At 49.8% G+C, this 20,649-nt stretch overlaps 1 protein-coding gene and 1 long non-coding RNA gene across 2 annotated transcripts; both read right to left on the reverse strand.

Annotated features, from left to right (window-relative positions):
• Positions 1-8,480: 8,480 nt before the first annotated feature.
• On the reverse strand, positions 8,481-10,877 carry LOC125946862 (uncharacterized). Its single transcript, XR_007467934.1, has 3 exons — positions 10,618-10,877; positions 10,170-10,310; positions 8,481-8,780 (listed from the first exon to the last, which is right to left on the reverse strand). It is a non-coding gene; the product is annotated as an uncharacterized LOC125946862 (long non-coding RNA).
• Positions 10,878-11,200: 323 nt separating this feature from the next.
• Positions 11,201-13,731, reverse strand: LOC125946835 (uncharacterized). The gene has a single exon (XM_049670927.1). The coding sequence runs from the start codon at positions 13,694-13,696 to the stop codon at positions 11,216-11,218; it is 2,481 nt and encodes an 826-aa protein (XP_049526884.1). The 5' UTR covers positions 13,697-13,731; the 3' UTR covers positions 11,201-11,215.
• Between the last annotated feature and the right edge of the window lie 6,918 nt (positions 13,732-20,649).

The raw sequence follows: 20,649 nt of genomic DNA on the forward strand, positions 1-20,649 counted from the left end.
CCCCCATACAAACTGACCTGACCAGTGAGCAGAACGCCAGCGCGCCTCTTCTACTTTATATTTCTGCCACTACGAGCATTGTGTCGCTACTAGTTACCCATCTGCGCTGCACTTTTGCTGTCGTCTGCTCGCGCCAAGCCGCGATGTTTGCTTGGGTATGCACTTTGTACGACTAAGAAAATGAGCAAAAGTACTTTTATTAAACAAAATCAACAATAATGCCACACTGCTACGTGACTTTGTGTAAATCACGGCAAGGTAAGACGCCTAGCTGGCATACGCCTTACATTTTGAGTTCCTGCTTTACGCACCTTGGTTAAAAAATGGACCAAGGCATGCAGTTTGTAGAAAAGGTGAGGCTGCCCTAGTGTTACTTGGCGTGTCGAAAATGCAGATAAATGCCCTAAATTGTTATATTCGGTGTTCTATGATTAAACAGATGTGCCCGTACATTTATTGCCACTTAGTGGCATTTCCCGAATGCCTTCGTCACCGGTATCAAATCGCATTGCGAGCATGCAAGGCAAGGGTTGCACGAAATATTTTTGCAACAAAGGCCAGAATATGACATAAAGACTGAAGGTAAGATGTACTGCTTTCAATATCCATTGTAGCCCTATATGTGCCGTACCAAAAGCGAGCCGCATGTAATCAGCAAAAAGGAACTGAAACGAGGTGCAAGCACATACGTTATACAGTCGAATTTTATGCAGTAAATAAACGGTCCTCGGTCGTATACATTACGCGCGTCGCAAAGCCTGTCACAGAACGAAAAGTCATGAATTGGTACAAACAGATGCATCACTAACCTTCAATGAGAGTTTAGAAGATTGCGAAGTTGAGGGTGCCCAGACTTGCACACTGGGCCTTGGCATTTTATTGCAGATAGTAGACTTTCTTGAACAGTACAATGCACCTTAGACACACTCTGGGACCCAAAATATTTGTTAAAGGGTCCCGAACAAATCTAGCAACATGAAAACATTCAGCGCCAGCTTTCTAGTTTTTTTTCCTGTTTCTAGTTTTTTTTTTCTTTTTTTTTTTTCTTAGCCGCCGAAGATATAGCGATATTTCAGTGGTGTGTGGAAAGCTATATAGATATAGGTCCCATGATTTACCATCTTATCTGCGACTGTGGGGATCATTATGGCATGGAAAGGTGGGCTGCCGTACCCGAGACAGGAGTTCTCTGTATACGTGCATGAGCTAGGTAGATGCTAAAGCTTATGCGCTATTGCCGGATTAAGAAAGAAAAAAACAAAAACATTCTTCAACTGCCCTCCAAGCGACCGCTGGAAATAGTATTTACACAGGAGGGCTCTACTGAAGAGCGCATAATAAGGTTGCTAAGCTCGTGCACGACAAATAAGCCCATTTCTCACTTGCACGGTCAACAACAACAACAAAAAAAAAAAAAAAAAGAGAGAGAGAGAGAGAGAGAGAGAGAGAAACAAACGTGCGCAACAGTAGTTATTTGCTGAAGAATCGAAATTGTGCCCCAGCTTTAGTGCAGTCAATTGCTTCTTTTGTAAATAAACGCTTTGAAATGTTGGCTTAAGTGCAGATAAACATTCTCACTATCGCAAACATTACAATAAATCAAAATATGCCCAAATTAAAGCACATTGCGCGAGTGAAGCACTTGTACAGCGCGCCCGCGTGTGCTGTAACTAGAGTGTACTACAGGTTTTCCCGCTCGATTTAATCCGAACGCCAGCTATTTTAATCCAAGCGCCAGTCAATTTAATCCACGCGCCATACATTTAACCCCAATGCCAACTAATTTAATCTACGCGCCAAGTATTTTCATCCTCACGCCAGTGAATTTAATCCAAAGTTTAGGTCCACTTGCGGGGCGTTATAGGAAGTTCAAAATAATGACGAAATGTTATAATTTTGCGCAGACCAAACGTAACTCAAGTAGACTTCTTCATACGCTACGAAGCATACTTTAAACCACATGAAAAAGAGTCGCGTGACATAACGTAACTTTCTTGAGGCTCTCATGGGTCATTCCCAACCATACTGACATGGATATCAAACGAACGGGCTTCGAAGAAGCTTTGCGATGGTACACACATAACGAACGTCAAACCAGGTGGGAAAATGGTGTCACGTGACCTCACGTATAATTCGCTGGTCCATGCGTGATTCCCAACCATATTGACATGGATATCAAACGAACGGGAATTGAAGAAGCTATGCGATGGTGCACACGTAACGAACGTCAAACCAGGTGGGAAAAATTTTGGTGTCACGTAACTTCACGTATCTTTCGCTGGCCCATGCGTGATTCCCAATCATATTGACATGGATATCAAACGAACGGGAATTGAAGAAGCTATGCGATGGTGCACACGTAACGAACGTCAAACCAGGTGGGAAAATTTTGGTGTCACGTAACCTGACGTAACATTCTTCAGGCTTTTATGGGTCATCGATCCCCAACCATACTGACATGGATATCAAACGAACGGGAATTGAATAAGCTATGCGATGGTACACACATAATGAACGTCAAACCAGGTGAGAATAAGGTGTCACGTGACCTCACGCATATTTCGCCAGCCCATGCGTGATTCCCAACCATATTGACATGGATATCAAACGAACGGTCTTCGAAAAAGCTCTGCGATGGCATGCACGTCGCATACTTCAAACAACGTGAAAAAGAGTCACGTGACATCACGTAAATTTCGCCAGGCTCTCATGGGTCATTCCCAACCATACTGATATAGGTATCAAATGAATGCGCTTCAATGAAGCTCTGCGTTTGTGCGCACGAAAAGCACGTCAGACCACGTATAAAGCAGTGTCAAGTGACCTCATAATTTTCAACAGACATTGGTGATTCACGAGCATACTAACAATGCATATTAAACGAACGGGAATCGAACAGCCACTGTGACTGTTTCCACGTAAAACGACGGAAACCAAGAGGAAAAGTGCGTCACATGACTTCACGTAACTCTGCATCGAACGTGACTGACTGCTGAACCGATTGATATGGATATCACAGCGCCAGGAATTTACCTTGAGAGGAGGTGATGCGCATAGAACTGAATCGGTAAGCCTTACCATATCTTTTTTTTTTATTCGCACACACACAGGGAGACTGAAAGACGTGCGAATTCTGGTTTCAATAGTTGCATGCTATTCACACATTAACTGTGCTATCGAAGTGCTGTGAAGTTCCCGTTACTCGGAATGTTGTGCTGACTGTGGGTAATTGCTGCACACTGACTGAACTGGAAAAAGATAGTTTCATTTTCTGCGTATTTTCCTATTTTCTTCCATTCTTTTTGGTCAAATTGTTCCTTATCTGTTATGAAGAAACAAATGTTCAAAATTTATGCTATTATAATGATTAGATGTCTTAACTTCGCTAATTACGAATTTTCCTGGAGATACAATTAAGCCACGTCACACTTTTCGTGTGACTCGCCAAAAGAATACTTACGCTATAATTAATAGTACTTCAAGACTGTGCCAGTTAGTAACTTCGAAAGGGTACTCACGGCTTATAAAATGCGTACTTACGGCAATATGTCGTAAGAACCCTCCTGCAGTTAAGCAGTTTTATTGCTGTCCAAAAGACCGCTAAAACGCTACAATCGCGTAAATACGTATGTTATTAGAAAACGATGCTAAAACATTTCCTTCAAATACTTTTATTTATTCATTCATCCATTTCTTTTCGCTTCACATCACTCTTACGTTGGTGCATTGTATTGAAGTTCGCTAGATGGCAGAGACAACAGTACCTCAAATTCTTGTACATGACATAATTCCTTTTAATGTTGGAAGATCCTAAAAAGTGTAAAGCGTCATTGATTTTTCCTAAATACATCAGCAATAAAGTGTTCTGAAACGAGCTGGATGTGAAACAACGTTCAAGCAGTCAACATTTTGTCTGCGGTAATTGCGCACATTGCTCGGAGGATTGTGAGCGTATATAGGTGAGCTGGCACTTTTTTAGCGTTTAGCATTCAAAAATAGTTTATTTTTAACGCCAGCCATATGGTATTGGTGTCCTCGCTGAGCTACTTCCATGTGGCCAATGCGAAAGGGCGCGGAAGGTGGTGGCTGCAGCGTGGATTTCAGTTGACAGCGCAAATCCACGGATGGACAATATACTCGTTCCATGTTCTTGCAGTATTTTTTAGTTAATGGTAAAAAAAAAAATAAAGAAAAGAAAGAAAGGTCGTGCGTACAGGCGACAGCAAAATGTCGGTATATATACTCTGTAACTGAACGTTACCCGCAAGCAGTTCAATGAGATGAAAGCAGACGACTGCTTACACGTCAGTTAGTTGCAGACGATAGAAACTGGTTCCACAGTCACTGCAGCAGAATACACACATTTTCACTGTCGTCTGTACGCACGATGTCTCTTGAATTTTTTTTTTCAATGACGAGTAAGTTCGGTGAAAAATGTTTTTTTTTTAATTATTTCTTAGTGAGAAAAAAGTTAGTGCAAGCGCGGAAGGTTTAGGAAACTATTGTATGAACATGGGTCAGCAGACGGCCGTTGCGGCTTATGGAAAACAATCTTCTCGCCCCCAGTGACGGTTTCTCAGCAATGTGCTGCAGTAGCTTTTCATCGGCACGTGCTGCCAATGCTCTTGCCGTGAATCCCGGCTCATGAACAACGTCCAGAACCTCTGCTCTGTAGCGATGGATGGGGCAAACTCCCGACGGCGTGGCCGACCCCGGAAAGAACAAGGCGAAGAGAAAGTGAAGTACAGGTCAGTCTCTACAGTAGACGAGAGCGAGAATTGTTGACACCTTTAGAAGGGGAGGAAATTTGAAGCAGTTGGCAGCTACCCTCGGGATTAGCATCAAAACTGTGCGTTACATTGCAGCTACAGATAGGGATCACACAATAAAGCGCGGAGGATCTGCAAGAAGGTTTGGGCAAGACATCGCTAGCACTGTTTGTGATAAAGTGGATGAAAATCCAGCATTTACGCTGAATCAAATACGGACAACACTATCTGAAATGTACCAAGGACTTCAAGTAAGCACGTCTACTATTGACCGACTGCTCGATAGTCACGGCTACACCCTGAAGCTTGCCACTCCCGGACCAGCTGATCGTAACCGGAGCGACGTGAAGCGTGACCGCAGAGACTACGCGCAATGGCTCCAATATCAAACTTCAAATCTCTCCCGAATTTATGTCGATGAGACAAATTTCAATATGTGGTGTGCCAGAAGCTTCGCCAGGGCAAAGCGCGGAACACCAGCTGTTCGAATGGTGCCTAGCACGAAGGGTGCAAACATAAACATTATAGCGTGTATGTCTGCAGATGGATTAATTCTCTGGAAGGCAGTAGATAAAGTTCATTGGCTAGTATTCAATGAATTTCTTGCTGAAGCCTCGAAGCAAGTTCAACAAAATGACCCCACCAGCCACGCCGTATTCATTTTTGACAACGCACTGGCCCACCATCGCGCTGAAAACGCCACCCTCGCAAGCATGACACACTCTATGAAGAATCTGCCACCCTACAGCCCCTTCTTCAATCCTATTGAAGTGATGTTTTCAAAGTTCAAGTGGCATGTTAAAGCTTTCCTGAGCGAGCGCCACCAAGAATTGCTCACAACTCCACCGGGCATGACAAAGAAAGACCACCGACGGGCCATGCTTATCGAGGCAGCCGTACACTCCATGCAGCGAGTACAAAGTGCTGACTGTGCTTCATATGACGAGCACACCTTTTCCTTTTTGAATGCCGCACTGAACTGCTGCGACATGTGAAGGCCATCTTTAATCGATGAGAAAGATTGCCTCAGTGAGTGCTGCTCTGGTTATAAACAAATTTCCGTAATTCAATTAACGTATTTCTTTAAACCCTTTTTACAATAAACAGCAATACATTTTGATATGTTTCATTTCAGTTACAGCCGTCCCAGTATAACTGAATTAGTAGAGTAGTGAGCAAGCGCTAACTGGGCGCATGGCTTCCAGGCAGATTAAAAGAGAATAAAGACTTCGGTTAAATATGGGGTTTTTCGTGCAGCACCATGACATAGTTATTAGACATGCCGTAGTGGGCGATAATGAAATGATTTTGACTACCTGGCGTTTTTCACAGTGGACTTCAATCTAAGTATACGAGCGTTGTCAAATTTCGCCCCTTCGAAATGCGGTCGCCGAGAGCGCGGTCAAACCCGCGACTTCGAGCTCAGCAGCGCAAATCCATATTTATTGGGTGCACCGCGGCGGGTCAAAAATCACAAGCAAAGGTGTCTTCTTCTTCCTTTCTGCGATTTTACGTGCAAAACCAGTTCTGATTATGAGGCACGCCGTAGTGGAGGGCTCCGGATTAATTTTGACCACCTGGGGTTCTTTAACGTGCACTACAACGCAAGCACACGGGCGTTTTTGCATTCGCCTCCATCGAAATGCGGCCACCGCGGCCAGGATTCGATCCCGCTCCCTCGTGCTCAGCACCGAAACCCCTTAGCTGACTGAGCTACCCCGGCGGGTAAGCAAAGGTGTCCTTGCACGCAGAGGTAACGATGAAAGTATAGTGCTCGCCTATTGAAAGGTAACGCTCCGAGGGCATCGCTGCCAACAATTTTTGCACCATCTATGAGCCCTCGGTCCACCGAGTTGAAACATTGTTGTTAACGATGATAGCCAGAGCCTTTGTGACGAATTTGATACCCCGTGATCACACATTGCTGACTGATGATGCAAAAAGCGCCAACCGTCATGCGGTGCGATTATGACGTTTAAGTTGCTGAGCACCGTAGAGTCCGTTCTGCCGGAAAGGAAGTATACGATACAGGGTGTCGGAACTATCATGCCCCAAGATTTAAAAATATGCAAATGCCACGTATCTGAAGAGAACCAAGGTAATCTGGCTTGCCGTCGCTTGGAGATACTGAAATTATTTTGCATTCCGCCTAATTACATAATTAGTATTAATTATTCAACTTGGCAAACATCAAAATTAGTTGAAAAGTTTCAATGGGAAAATTGTAGAGCAACATGAAAAGCTGAAAATACAGCTTTTTGTTGCTCAATACGTGCTACATAAAAATGTTTTTCCGAGCGTGTAAGAATCTCGCGAATAAACGCAAAGTGCCTCGAGCGGCCAGTCACGCGGAACTTTTGCGTGTATTCGGGGCCTTCTTTGATGCTAGGACGAACACTTTTATGCAGCATGTACTGAGCAACAGAAAGATCCTGACTCGGCTACAAAAAAGATCAGGCAAGTTGCACTCGGTCGCGCAAAGCTTAGGTACAGCGAAGCTTACTGGCTGCTACTGCTAGGTATGAACTTGCGTGCTGCTAGGTCTTAACTTGGTTTAACTTAACTGCGCCTGCAGGAAGGTATTCTCGAGCGATCATTTTCGGAGGTACCTTCCCTTTCGCGACATTTCGCGTGACTAGCGCAGGACGCGTAGGCGCCTACGAGAGACAGCACTCCTGCTATACCACAAATGCAGGCAGGCTAACCAAGTTTGGTACAGTACCAAGAACGATGTCGCTTGCCGACGCCGAACGCGTTGGCGACATTTGGCGTGACTAGCGCTGGACGCGTCGGCGCCTACGAGCGACAGCGTTTCTGGCATGCCACAAACACACGCAGGCTAACGAAGGTTGGCACAGTGCCACGAACGTTGCTGCTTGCAGCCGCCGAACACGTTGGAGGCTAGCCGTTCGATATCAATCGGCCAGCTTCGCTGTGTCTTGAGCTTTGCGCGGCCTAGTGCAAGCTTTCGCCTTTTTTTCTCCTGGCTCAGCGCGCCGCAGAGAGAAGAGAGGCGGGGGTCGGTAAAGCAGGGAGCTGGCGCGGCTACGCACGACATGGCTACCACGGCTACGCACGACAAATTACGGCTGGCTTAAAAAGCTTCGCTGTTGAAAAAAATAATAAAACCATCTTTTCCAGTTCAGTCAGTGCGCACTAATTACGCGCAGCAGCATTCCGAGTAACGAGAACTTTACAACAATTCGAATAGCAGCGTTAATGTGTTAAGAACTAACGAAACCAGAATTCGCACATATTTCAGTCTTCCTGTGCGTGGGCGAGGAAATAAAAAATATATATATATATAACTATGCCAAGCTTTACCGATTAAGTTCTATGACTACCACCTCCTCTCAAGGTAAATTCTTTTTGGCGTGATATCCATGTCAATCGGTTCAGCCGTCAGTCACATTCGATGCCGAGTTACGTTAAGTCGCGTCACGCGCTTTTCTTCTCGGTTTCCGTCATTTTACGTGGCAACAGTAACAGTGGCTGTTCGATTCCCGTACGTTTGTTTATATGCATATTAGTATGTTCGTGAATCACCCAATGGCTGTTGAAAGTTTTGAGGTCGCGTGACACTGCTTTATACGTGGTCTGACGTGCTTTGTGTGGGTACAAACGCAGAGCTTTCTCGAAGCCTGTTCGTTTGATATCCATGTCAGTATGGCTGGGAATGACTCATGAGAGCCTGGCAAAAGTTAGGTGATGTCACATGATCCCCTTTTCACACTGGTTTGACGTTCGTTACGTGTGTACCATCGCAAAGCTTCTTCGAAGCCCGTTCGTTTGATATCCATGTCAATGTGGTTGGGAATCACGCATGGAGCAGCGAATTATACGTGAGGTCACGTGACACCCTTTTCCCGCCTGGTTTGACGTTCGTTACGTGTGTACCATCGCATAGCTTCTTCAATTCCCGTTCGTTTGATATCCATGTCAGTATGGTTGGAGATGACCCATGAGAGCCTGAATAAAGTTACGTCAGGTCACGTGACACCATTTTTCCACCTGGTTTGACGTTCGTTACGTGTGTACCATCGCAAAGCTTCTTCGAAGCCCGTTCGTTTGATATCCATGTCAGTATGGTTGGAGATGACCCATGAGAGCCTGAATAAAGTTACGTCAGGTCACGTGACACCATTTTTCCACCTGGTTTGACGTTCGTTACGTGTGTACCATCGCAAAGCTTCTTCGAAGCCCGTTCGTTTGATATCCATGTCAATATGGTTGGGAATCACGCGTGGGCCAGCGAATTATACGTGAGGTCACGTGACACCTTTTTCCCACCTGGTTACAGTGCCTAGAATATACTTACTAGCGTGCCGACCGCCGGGTGTTTCCAATGGGAGACGCTGGCATCACCACCGGAAGCATCACCGCATCACCGGAAGGCATCACCGCCGGTGATGCGTTCCGCCGGAGGCCACCAGACGGCGACACTGTTTGGGACCGTGCTAACCGAGCGGCGCATCACGCGTCGCTTGCGCTTCGGGTGCACTTTGGATGCGCGTTCGTAAGCGCAGTCGGTTGCGGCGCGTTGTTGCTTTCGAGCAAGTAGCGTGTGGTGCCTCCGCATATGTCTGCTGGGTTTCTTTTCTGTGCGCGTGGTTCGCACTTGTATCTGTTGACGGACGGAACCGCGATGTCATCGCAGAAAACGAGGCGTAAAGTCAGCACATGTTTTGTCCCACATTGTACGACTGGATACCGCTTCAAACAACGAGCAAGTCTCATTATTCAGCGCGTCTGCTGACCCAGATCGTTTAGCCGAGTGGGAGAAGAATATAAGAGGGCAGATCGAAGGCTAACTCTGGCGGCTGTCGCTTGTGAGAAACTCTTTAATAATTGCTACATTGAGCGCTCGTTTAAAATTAGTCGACGGTGTATCGCGCATGAAAATGTGCCCTGTTTAATTACCGTCAGTCGTAATAAGTGCATTTAGGTGATTAAACAGATCATTAGGAAATTTATGGTAATTAGGTGCAAATTGTGTGAATTTAGCATTTGTGGACATGTCTCGCATATAACAGTTTACTGTGGAAAAAAGTTAAACTTCTTCAGAAACCACGTATTTATATATTAGTATTTTTCGCAAAAACACCCGGTATCGTGTAGCGTTATAATGATAACTGTGCGTACGATCGTTTGTAAGTGCAACAAAATCATATTCTTTCGATTGCGCTTTGCACATCAACCAACGTTCCGAAGAATGAAACGGGCTGGGACAGCCCATCGGCGTCTCTCGCACACGCGCACGTTGGCCAGAGACGCCGCTCGGCATAAGCACGGTCGCTACGTCTATCGCCGTCTGGTGGGCGCTGGCGGAAGGCATCATTCTCCGTGCCACCGGAAAGCCCGCGGTCGGCACACTAGTAAGTATATTCTAGGCACTGTAACCTGGTTTGACGTTCGTTACGTGTGTACCATCGCAGAGCTTTTTCGAAGCCCGTTCGTTTGATATCCATGTCAGTATGGTTGGAGATGACCCATGAGAGCCTGAATAAAGTTACGTCAGGTCACGTGACACCTTTTTCCCACCTGGTTTGACGTTCGTGTCGTGTGTACCATCGCGGAGCTTTTTCGAAGCCCGTTCGTTTGATATCCATGTCAATATGGTTGGCAATCACGCATGGGCCAGGGAATTCTACGTGAGGCCACGTGACACATTTTCCCCACCTGGTTTGACGCGTACCATCCAAGGAGGATTAAAAAAATTAAATCCTCCTTGGTGCCATCGCAGAGCTTTTTCGAAGTCCGTTCGTTTGATATCCATGTCAGTATGGTTGGAGATGACCCATGAGAGCCTGAATAAAGTTACGTCAGGTCACGTGAACCATTTTTCCACCTGGTTTGACGTTCGTTACGTGTGTACCATCGCAGAGCTTTTTCGAAGCCCGTTCGTTTGATATCCATGTCAATATGGTTGGGAATCACGCATGGACAAGCGAATTATACGTGAGGTCACGTGACACCTTTTTCCCACCTGGTTTGACGTTCGTTATGTGTGCACCATCGCATAGCTTCTTCAATTCCCGTTCGTTTGATATCCATGTCAGTATGGTTGGGAATGATCCATGCGAGCCTCAAGAAAGTTACGTTATGTCACGTGACTCTTTTTCATGTGCTTTGAAGTATGCTTCGTAGCGTATGAAGAAGTCTACTTCAGTTACGTTTGGTCTGCGCCACGGAGTAAGATAAACAGGAGCGCCGACTCCGCCGCCGCGCAACGCATTCGCTCGGGACAAACCGTGCAACGCAGATTATACATCGCGTAGCGCCCTCTGTCGAGGCGCGTGGAAAACACTCAACAGCTTGCACGGCCGTGCAGCTTGCTTCCATGTGCGCATGCGCTGAGTGGCGGAGACCGGCGGCGACGGTGGTGGTGGTGAATTCTTTATTTCGCCCAAAAAGAGGGGACCATTCCAAGGACCGGTTGCGCTGGCTTAGAGGAGGTCGGCGGGGATCCCTTGGGATTCCGCGGCCTCCACCGCACGCTGGATGAGCCGACGTTGGTCTGCTGGCTCGGAGCTACGCAGGAGGGACTCCCACGACTCTGGGGTGTTTGTTTTGTCTGTGTTGTATTGCGTACAAGTCCACGCCATGTGTATGAGAGTGGCCGGAGCTGAGCAGTGTTTGCACCGAGGCGTTATTTGTTGCGGAAAGATTTTACTGTATAAGAGGGGGTGTGGGAAGCTGCCTGTTTGTAGTTTGCGCCATTGGACGGCCTCGCGCCTTGTTAGATCACGGTGTGCGGGAGGATATATGCATCTCCCGAGACGGGTGTACTGGAGGATGTCCGTGTAAGTGGGGAGTAGAGAATCGTGCGAGATAGTGGTGTCAGGGGAATCGGGGCGGTGGATCCTACACTCGGCTCGGCAGCTAAGATCTCGAGCAAGTGTATGCACCTGGACGTTTCCCCTGAGCGATTCATGGGCTGGAGCCCACAGGAGTAAGCGGGATGGGGAGAAGGGGGGAGTAGAATGCAGAATGTGTGATGCCGGGCGAGAGATACGGCCGGCATCGTAGTTGCGGATCGCCTGTTGAGAATCACTTATGACGACTTTGGTAATAGGATCAGCTAGCGCAAGCGCAATGGCAACCTCCTCTGCTGCGGTGACTGTTTCTGCGTTGCGAATGCTGCAGGCTGTGTACCAGCTGCGGTGCGGGGCGAGGGCTGCCGCCACCATCGCTGGTTTCAAGGGGGGGTAAGAGGCGTCCGTATACGTGACATCTGGACGTCCGCTGAAGCGTTTCTCGAACTGTCGTGCACGATCGGTCCGTCTCTCGGCGTGGTGTTCCGGGTGCATCCGTTTGGGAATGGGAGGTATTCGGAGATTTTGACGATATTCCGGTGTAAGGTCAATATAAATGGGGGCCGCCCTCGTTGGTGAGATCCCAACTTGCTGCAGTACCGCGCGGCCAGCGTATGTGAGTGACAACCGCTCGTATTGGGCGGTGAGGGTTGCTTCGATCAGTTCGCTCACGGTGTTGGAGATGCCGAGAGCCATAAGCTTGTGAGTAGCTGTTGACATGGGAAGACCCAGGGCCGTCTTGTATGCTTTTCGAAGTGACGCCTCTAGCCGTTCGCTTTCGGCGCGGATGAGACGTAAGTAAGGTGCGGAGTAGGTGATGCGGGAGCAGATGAAGGCTTGGACGAGGCGCAGGAGGTTGCACTCTCGCATACCTCGGTGCTTGTTGGAGACTCGCTTGAGAAGACGTCCGATCTGTAGCACCGACTGGTCGATGCGTTGGAGCGATATATTGTTGCTGCCGTTTGCCTGTAGGTGTAGGCCCAGAATCCTGATGTGATCTGTACGAGGGATGGGGTTTCCTTGCACCTGGAGATTGATCTCAGGAAGTATTTTTGGTGGGTGTCGTCCTGGGGACGGGATGATTATATACTCTGACTTAGTCGCCGAGCAGCTGAGGCCAACTGTATCCAGATAGCCTCCGACCCGATCGATGGCGGTCTGGAGAGTCTCTTCGATCTCGCCGTCACTGCCGTGTGTGATCCAAAGAGTAAGATCGTCAGCATAAACGCTGTGGTGTAGGTGGGGAATGTCAGCCAGAAGCTTGGGCAGGCCTATCAGTGCAACGTTGAAAAGCAGCAGCGAGAGCACTGAGCCTTGCGGCGTGCCGCGGTTGCCAGGAGAGATGATGGAGGGATGTCCCGTGCCGACGCTGAGTTGTATCTTGCGGTCGGTCAGAAAGTCTCGGACGTATGCATACGTGCGATGTCCGACGCCGAGAGTCTGGAGTTGTTGAAGAATCGCTTCATGGAGGATATTGTCGAAGGCCTTGGCAACATCGAGGCCGACGATGACTTTCGTGTCTAGTGTGCGACGCATGACTACCTGGTGATGGAGAAGAAGCATTATGTCGGGGGCTGCTAAGTGAGGACGGAAACCGAACATCGTGTCTGGTAGGAGGTGGTTGTCTTCGAGGTAGCGAAGAAGTCTGGACTGGATAACGTACTCCATTAACTTCCCAACGCAGGACGTGATAGAGATGGGACGGAGGTTGGCCAAGGTGGGTGGTTTTCCCGGCTTGGGGATGAAGACTAGCTTGGCGCACTTCCATTCCTGCGGGATGGTACCGCTCGCCCAACACTCTTGAAGGTAGTCGGTGAGGGCGTGAATAAAGGCGTCATCTAGATTCCTAAGCATCGTGTTAGAAATGCGGTCGGGGCCGGCCGCAGAATTGGTCTTGAGGCGATTGAGTTCTGCACGGACCTCCGCTAAAGAGATCGGGGCGTCTAGGCCAGGGTTGGCCGAGCCCTGATAGGGGGGAAGGGTGGTTGCCGGTTCGGGGCGGATGTAGGTGTTAATGAGCTCTTGTTTGAGCTCATCTGGTGTCCCAGGATACTGATGGAAGATTCGCTCAAGCTGTTGGCGTGCTCGGAGATCGCCTCCGGCCGGGTCCATTAGATGTCGGAGCAGGTTCCACGTGTTACGAGCGTTCAGAGTCTTGTTCATCTGGTCACAAATGTTGTGCCAGCTCTGGCGGGTGAGTTCTATTGCATAGTTCTCAATGTTCGTGTGGGTGCGCGCCAGCCGATGGCGGATATCGCGGTCCCATTTTCGAGTGGCGAGAAGAGCTTCGAGCGACTTCTTGCGCTCCCAGAGATGGGCGTAGTAACGGTCGCAGTGTAGGACTGGGTCCTCAACCTCGACGGTTTGCGTGGCGTCAGTCACTTGTTTGACGATTTCAGCTGCCCATGCTTTGATGTCGGTAATGACGGGAGGTGTGGCCTGCTCTTTCCTGTGCGTGCGAAAGGAGTCCCAGTCAATCACCTGAGTCGGCCGCATACGTTGCCTCGTGGGCTCTTGTATCACGATCTCGAGCATGAAGTGATCGCTTCCAAAATTTTCGTGAGTGTGACACCAAGTAGCTTTGACTCCGGAGCTCGTAAAGGCGAGATCCGGCGTTGTATCTCGGTGTAGGCCCGAACCGAGTCTAGTGGGGTAGGAGACGTCTGTGATGAGGGTGAGCTGGTGCGTATTCCAGTCATTCCAGAGGCGTCTGCCTTTGGCCGAGTCGTAGTGGTAGCCCCAAGCGTGGTGATGCGCGTTGAAGTCACCGATGATGAGGAGAGGCCGCCCTTGCGCTAGCTGCTGGGCTTTGAGGAAAAGGGGCCCGAAAACGTCTTTATGGGCCCGGGGAGGGCTGTAAACATTTAGCACGAACAGACTAGTGCGACGTTTGCGCGAGGGTCGAGGTAATATTTCTAAGAATACGTGTTCGGGAAAAGTAGGATCCAAATTGTGTTGGAGGACAGTGAGATTAGGTTTGACGAGAGTGGCTACCTTGAGGCTTTACTCATTCCGATAGGTATGTACTGAAACCGGCAAGTTGCGTGTTTTTGCCACCTTCTTGAAGGGCTATCAATTCGGGGCGATCACTCGCGGTGAGGAACTGTTGGAGGACCGGACGCTTACGTGCGAACCCACGACAGTTCCACTGCCAGACGGTGGTGTTACCCGAGCTGACCGCCATGATTGACCTGGGAAAGTTCTGGGGTTGGAGGGAGTGGCGGCGCCGAATCCGCGAGTTCAGCGACCGCTACGGGTTTTCCCTGGGCTTCTATAGTTTTACTCAGGGTCTCAATTTGTTGGGCGATCTGTGAGCCGATTGTGTGGAGTGACCGTTCGATGTGTGCTTCTAGAGCTCTGATGTGAGTTTGACTGAGTTCGTATTTTTGCTCGAGTCTGTCGAGACGTGCCTGCCAATCCTCCGCCGGGGGGTCGTTGTCGGCCGGGGCTTTGCGTTTGTGTGTGGCTCTGCTGGAGGGTGTGATCTCCATAGGTACCGCCGTAGGTGGGACCTGCGGAGCGGGCGGAGACGGGGTGTGTGAAGCGGTTCGCTTTTCGAGAGCGTCTACTCGGAGTATGAGTTGTTGGATGACTGCTGTCAGTTCTACAATCGCTTTGTGTGTGTCTGGAGTACTGGGAGTCCCTTCATGCGTACTCACCGGTAGTTAATGTTCTTGTTGGATGGGCGGAGATGGCGGTGGCCCAGGTGGCTGCCGCGGAGGAGGAGAAGAGGCTCGGGGCTGCTGGATGACTGCAGGTGGCCCGTGTCGGCTCCGGGAGGGAGTCCGGGACCATCCCCGGTGAGTGCATGGTAGACTCGAGCGATGGAAAGGAGCTCGAGCGGTCCCGGGGCTGCCGCTGCCGGCTGCCGGAGCGATGGCGGTCCCATAGGCTGGTGTGCTGAAGCGTGACCTGCTTTGCAGGCTCTTGGGCCTTGAGTATGTTCGCCTCGGCTTGTCGGTAATTCTCCCACTGCCGGCGCTTGACCGTGTAGGGGATCCTGTAGATTTCCTTGAAGCGACTATCGCCCGTGAAATGTTCCTCCCCACACAGGCGACAGGTTGGTTTGCACGTGTGGTCGTTTGGCGGATTTGATAGCCCGCAGCCTCTGCATTTGGTCGTTGGGCTAGCGCAGACGTCGGCTCGATGACCGAGCTCGCCACAGTGATAACACACTTCGTACTTTTTCTTGAATAAGTTACATCTGTGTCGACTGTTGCAAAAGTAGGCCCAGGTCGGCACTTGGGGCTGAGCGAACGGGATGAGTACTGCAGTGGTGTTGCCGAGCCGCCGAAAGTCCACTATGGCTGGGTTGCGGTTATCTTGCAATTCTGCTTGAATTGCATCTCGGTCCAGTCGAAGATCGACGCCGCGAATTACACCGCGGCCCGAGCTATCGTCTGGAGCACAGTAGACGGAGACCTCATACTCCTTGTTGTCGATGGTGATCGCTTTGAGTCGTAGGACCTGTTCAGCTCTTTGGACGCCTGGGGTGCAGTACGCGAAGGTGTTCTGAATTAGGTTAGCTTGTATTAGGTCTTGGTGACGCACGGCGTCCCTGGTGAAGCGAGCAGCCATGCAGATCGCTTCCAGTAGTTGGTAGGTCGAGATCTTGGAGAGTAGCAGTCCGCTGCCTGGGCGCACTATCAGCTTGAGGGCGTTGCTGGGTAAGCAAGGCTGGTTCGAAGCTACAGATTTCTTGGCTAGTAAGCGTCCTCGCTGCCGAGGCGTTGGTTCAGATGCCTTCTTCCTCGCAGGTGCACCCGAGGCCTGGCCTTTGTTGTTTTGGGGCGGTTGATCCGGTCCCGCTTTGTCTCCGAGTAAATCGGGTACGGCTTGCCCTGGTGTTGTTCGCGCTACCCGTAGCTTGTTAACTTTAGTCAACCAATCACTGGCTGCTAATTCCTCCCGAGAAATTGGGATGCCCTCTACTGCGACCTTCATGGTGAACTACGGCGTGCGGACTCGGCCGACGACGCGGCGCAGCTGGAGAACGCACAGCTGCGTCGCGGAGCTCCGTACTCTTCGGCGCGACGCGGTAGGCCTAGCGAAGCATCCGGCGTCGTCGCAGGAGAATGTTGGCCTTAAAAAGGTCACTGGTCGTCGTACGTACTTCTGGTTAGTGTCTCTCGCGGCGACGGCGGCGCAGAACGGGCAGCGCGGCACCCGCAGAGCGTGTCGTCTGCTACAAACGTGGACCCTCGGCCGTCTGAATTTGACAGCAATCAAACACAAAAAATATATGCGCACAAATAATAAAAGCGCAAATAAACACGCGGTAGCGTTTTTATGCACGCATACGAAACATTTTTAGATGTCTTTAGAGGAAACAGACGATAAATGATGCTGTACAAAAAGACACAACAGAAGGACTTGTTTTTCACTCCTCTACGTCTGCGCGGAAGCGAAGGTGCGAAATTTTCGTCTTCCTCGCTTTGTTTACCATGTCTGCAGTATGTTTATTCATGCCTGACGGAACAAGGTATAGTGCGTGAAGAGACTGAGCAACAGGACAGTGTTTTGTTCCCGGCTGTAAATCTGGTTATGGCAAAGGACGCGAGAAGTTTTCGCTCTTCGCTTCGCCATCTGGTCTTCAACTACTGCACCAGTGGCGTCAAAAAATTCCTGAAAGTAAGCGAGCGCTTAAAACAATGGACAAAATATGTGCGCGACACTTCGAGAAGCAGCTTATTCTTGATAGTTACTTCAGCAAAGACAAAGGCGATGTCCTACTAGATCTAAAGAAAGTGCCTCGACTTCGAAGCGGAGCAGTTCCTTCAATTTGTTTAGGGAAGTCTGGCGTAGCTCAATGATGCTGAATGCCAGGAGGAACCAGAAGACGCCAATGCGGAAGGACGGGAGGAGCTCAATTTAAATTTCTGTACAACTGCACACAGTGCAGGTGCCTTTCCTTGTCCAGAGACATGCCGTAATGTAGAGAGAGAGAGAAAGGGAAAGAAAGACAAGTACGTTAGCCAGTGTAAATACCGGCTGGCTACCCCGTAAATTCTCAGCCTTGCCTTCGAGATGATTCCCCCAGTTATGCAGACACCTAATCAGAGCTTCTCTTGTGAAATAATAAGCAGGAAACACTGGCAGGAATTCCCAATTATTATGTTTAGTGAGAATGTGGCGATTCTGCTCGCAAGAGAACCGGGCGACACGAAAAGCACCGCGAGAAACAAAGAAGCAAGCGAAGCATCTTAGCACTTGATGCGTGCTCAGATAAAAAGAGTGATAAACGTCAGCTTTGCATTAAAGGCTTCTTTTCGCTGTCGTCTGTCATTGCTTGAGACCACCCGAACTGCCATTATATCGCCTTACCATTTGCTATAGTTTTTCTTTCCGTCTTTGTTTATTTTCTGTTCCTGTGCCTTGTAAAGTTCCGTGTAGGCAACCTGCCAAATGCTCTGCATTTGGCCTGTACAAAATAAAGTGATACATGACTTGCTTCTCCTGCTAACGTCACTCCGTGAACCGCAAGAGCTATGCGCGCTATATACAGGCGTCAGGGCGTGCGCGGAGCAGCTGTCAAGCAGGTGCCGCGAGAGAGTCCCCGCGCCTTTGCTCCTTCGGTTTGTTGAGCCCGCCTCTCCGCTGCAGAGTTTTTCATCATTCGTAGCGCCGTCTGGCGAACACGCCGTGAAGCAGGAGCCGGCGTTTCAGAATGTGTCCCTTCCAGACGAGCAGAGTCGGCGCTTCTGTCTTATCTTACTCCGTGGTCTGCGCAAAATTAAAACATTTCGTCGGACCTACACTTTGGATTAAATTCACTGGTGAGAGGATTAAAATACTTGGCGCGTAGATTAAATTAGTAGGCGCATAGATTAAATTAGTAGGCGCATAGATTAAATGTGTGGCGCGTGGATTAAATTGACTGGCGCTTGGATTAAAATAGCTGGCGTTCGGATTAAATTGAGCGGGAAAACCTGTAGAATGGGGGAGTGGGTCCAGTGGACGCCTTAGCAAGCGCCGAGGGTGAAGCAAAAAACGCGGAAAATGTGGCGGCGCTGCCGTCGCCTTATTATGAATCTCCGGCCAATAAACGTTGGCTCCGACTGTTTCAGTAGCGCTCATTGGCTGAGGCGAGCTAGCGGGCTGAGTAGCTGTCGTCTGCTCGACGCACCGTCGTTGTTGCGTCGTTTGTATTCTTTCCGCCTCTCTTTTTCCATTTTATTTACAATAGATTGGTGGGGAATAATCTCAGTGTTACCGCCACCGAGTATCCTCCTGTCAAAGCTCCATGCAGCTGCGGTAGGGTCTCCGACGCGACAAGCGTCCGGCCGGCGAACGGGGCCGCTCATTCGGAAGAAAGTGACGGTGGCGCCACCTGGATTTTCAATAAAAAATGCCTCAGCGCCGAGTCTTCGTTGCACCCACTCCCACAATCTAGTACACCCTAGCTGTAACCATGCGCCCGTCGATGGTCGAGAGGGGTAACTCGAGCGCCCCCTTTGCGGTGAAGTCTGGAACGAAAACCGGCGCAGGCGGCTACCGCCAGCTGAACAGGTCTGTATTTGAGTAGGTCGTTGCACGGTACTAGAGTGACCTAAAAAATACTGGGGAGTGTCCAAAGCACGGCCGCTCGATGAAAACGCACAGGTACGGCCTAGAGCACTGCACGGGCAGATTTTTTCAGCCCGGGCCCGGCCCGGGCTCGTTTTTACGTTGAGCTGCCCGCCCGAGCCCGATCAAAACTTTTATGGCAAGACCCGGGCCCGGCCCGGAAATAATCTACGTTACCCGCCCGGCCCGGCCAGCCACCCCTTTATCTTAGGCCCGAGCCCGGCCCGAGCCCGGCTCGAAACCGGCCCGAACCCGGCCCGAGACCGAAAAATATATGTTTTTCAGAGTTGAGACGCCCGAGAATAACTCGGTGCACGTTACATGCACACCACCAGAAAGCCCGAGCCCGGCCCGGGCCCGCGTCAAAAAACCCGAGCCCGGCCCGGGCCCGGGTCAAAAAGCACACGCCGTGCCCGATCCCGGCCCAAGCCCGAGAAAAAACTGCTCTATCCGGCCAGGCCCACGGGCCGGGCCGGGCCCGGGCTTTTGGGTAAGCCCGTGCAGTGCTCTAGTACGGCCTGCCGCGTCGCTTTAATGGGCGAGAGCATGGAAGTGGAGTTTACAATTGTCGCCGCGTTTCGCGAGGAGGGCGCTAGTTGTCAGGGAGAGCCCGCGCGAGGCACTGGCGGGAAGGAGCGAGCATTAAAAAGTGCGGGCAGCTGTGTGTTTTTTTTAATTATTCGCGTGCATCGTTATCGTTGAGTGTCACTCAAGACACTTTACGCCTGCGTCATCTTTACGCTTGCGGCCCAATGCCGCGCAACTGTTGCGTGCCACTGGGTACGATTAATGCTTCGAAGGAACCCCAAATACCACGAGTTTCATAGTGACGCAGAACGCAGGGCAGCATGGCTGCGAAACATTTCCCGGGAGCGACCTGGTGGGAAAGAAACAAATATGGCAGCCAAATGACAGGTCATTGGTGTGTGCTCTGCATTTTACAGATCGCGACTACAAGGCGACCACCAATTTGAGGGTGCTTTGCCAACTGCGGTGCCGACAGTGTTCCCCCATAGAGAAAGAAATTGTTCACCGGTTACCCCAGCTACATGCGCACGAGGACCACGCCAGCTCCAAGAAAGAAGCGGCGGCGCTTGGAAAGAAGAGATGATGATCCGCAGTCACGGGCAAAATGCGCGGGCACCATTGCTTCACATGACGAGCCTGTTAGTCAAAACGGCTCACCGCCTGACAGCAATGAAACCATAATGCCTAATAACACCGAAGCAGTGGTTGAAACCTGTGGTAAAATTACGTCATTTGCAGATGCATCATGGCAAACTTCTCTAGAATTTGAAAAACTGACAGAAGATATGAAAACAACGCGCCGCCTTCAAGCGAAGGTCGCGCGTCTTAAAGGAGCACTGGAGACACTTCAAGAGAAGGTCGATGGAGCTGAGGAGCGCGCACAATTTTTTGAAAAGAACAAGGACAATGCCTATTTTATGAAAGTACTCCATTGTGCTGCACAAGGCGACAAGACTGCCGACTTCATTAGG

Source organism: Dermacentor silvarum, chromosome 1 (assembly GCF_013339745.2).
Source record: "Dermacentor silvarum isolate Dsil-2018 chromosome 1, BIME_Dsil_1.4, whole genome shotgun sequence".
Classification (NCBI taxonomy): Eukaryota; Metazoa; Arthropoda; class Arachnida; order Ixodida; family Ixodidae; genus Dermacentor; species Dermacentor silvarum.

Excerpts from the sequence above, each read along its gene's own strand:
- LOC125946835 (XM_049670927.1), bottom strand. The coding sequence starts at position 13,696 with ATGGACCCGGCCGGAGGCGATCTCCGAGCACGCCAACAGCTTGAGCGA.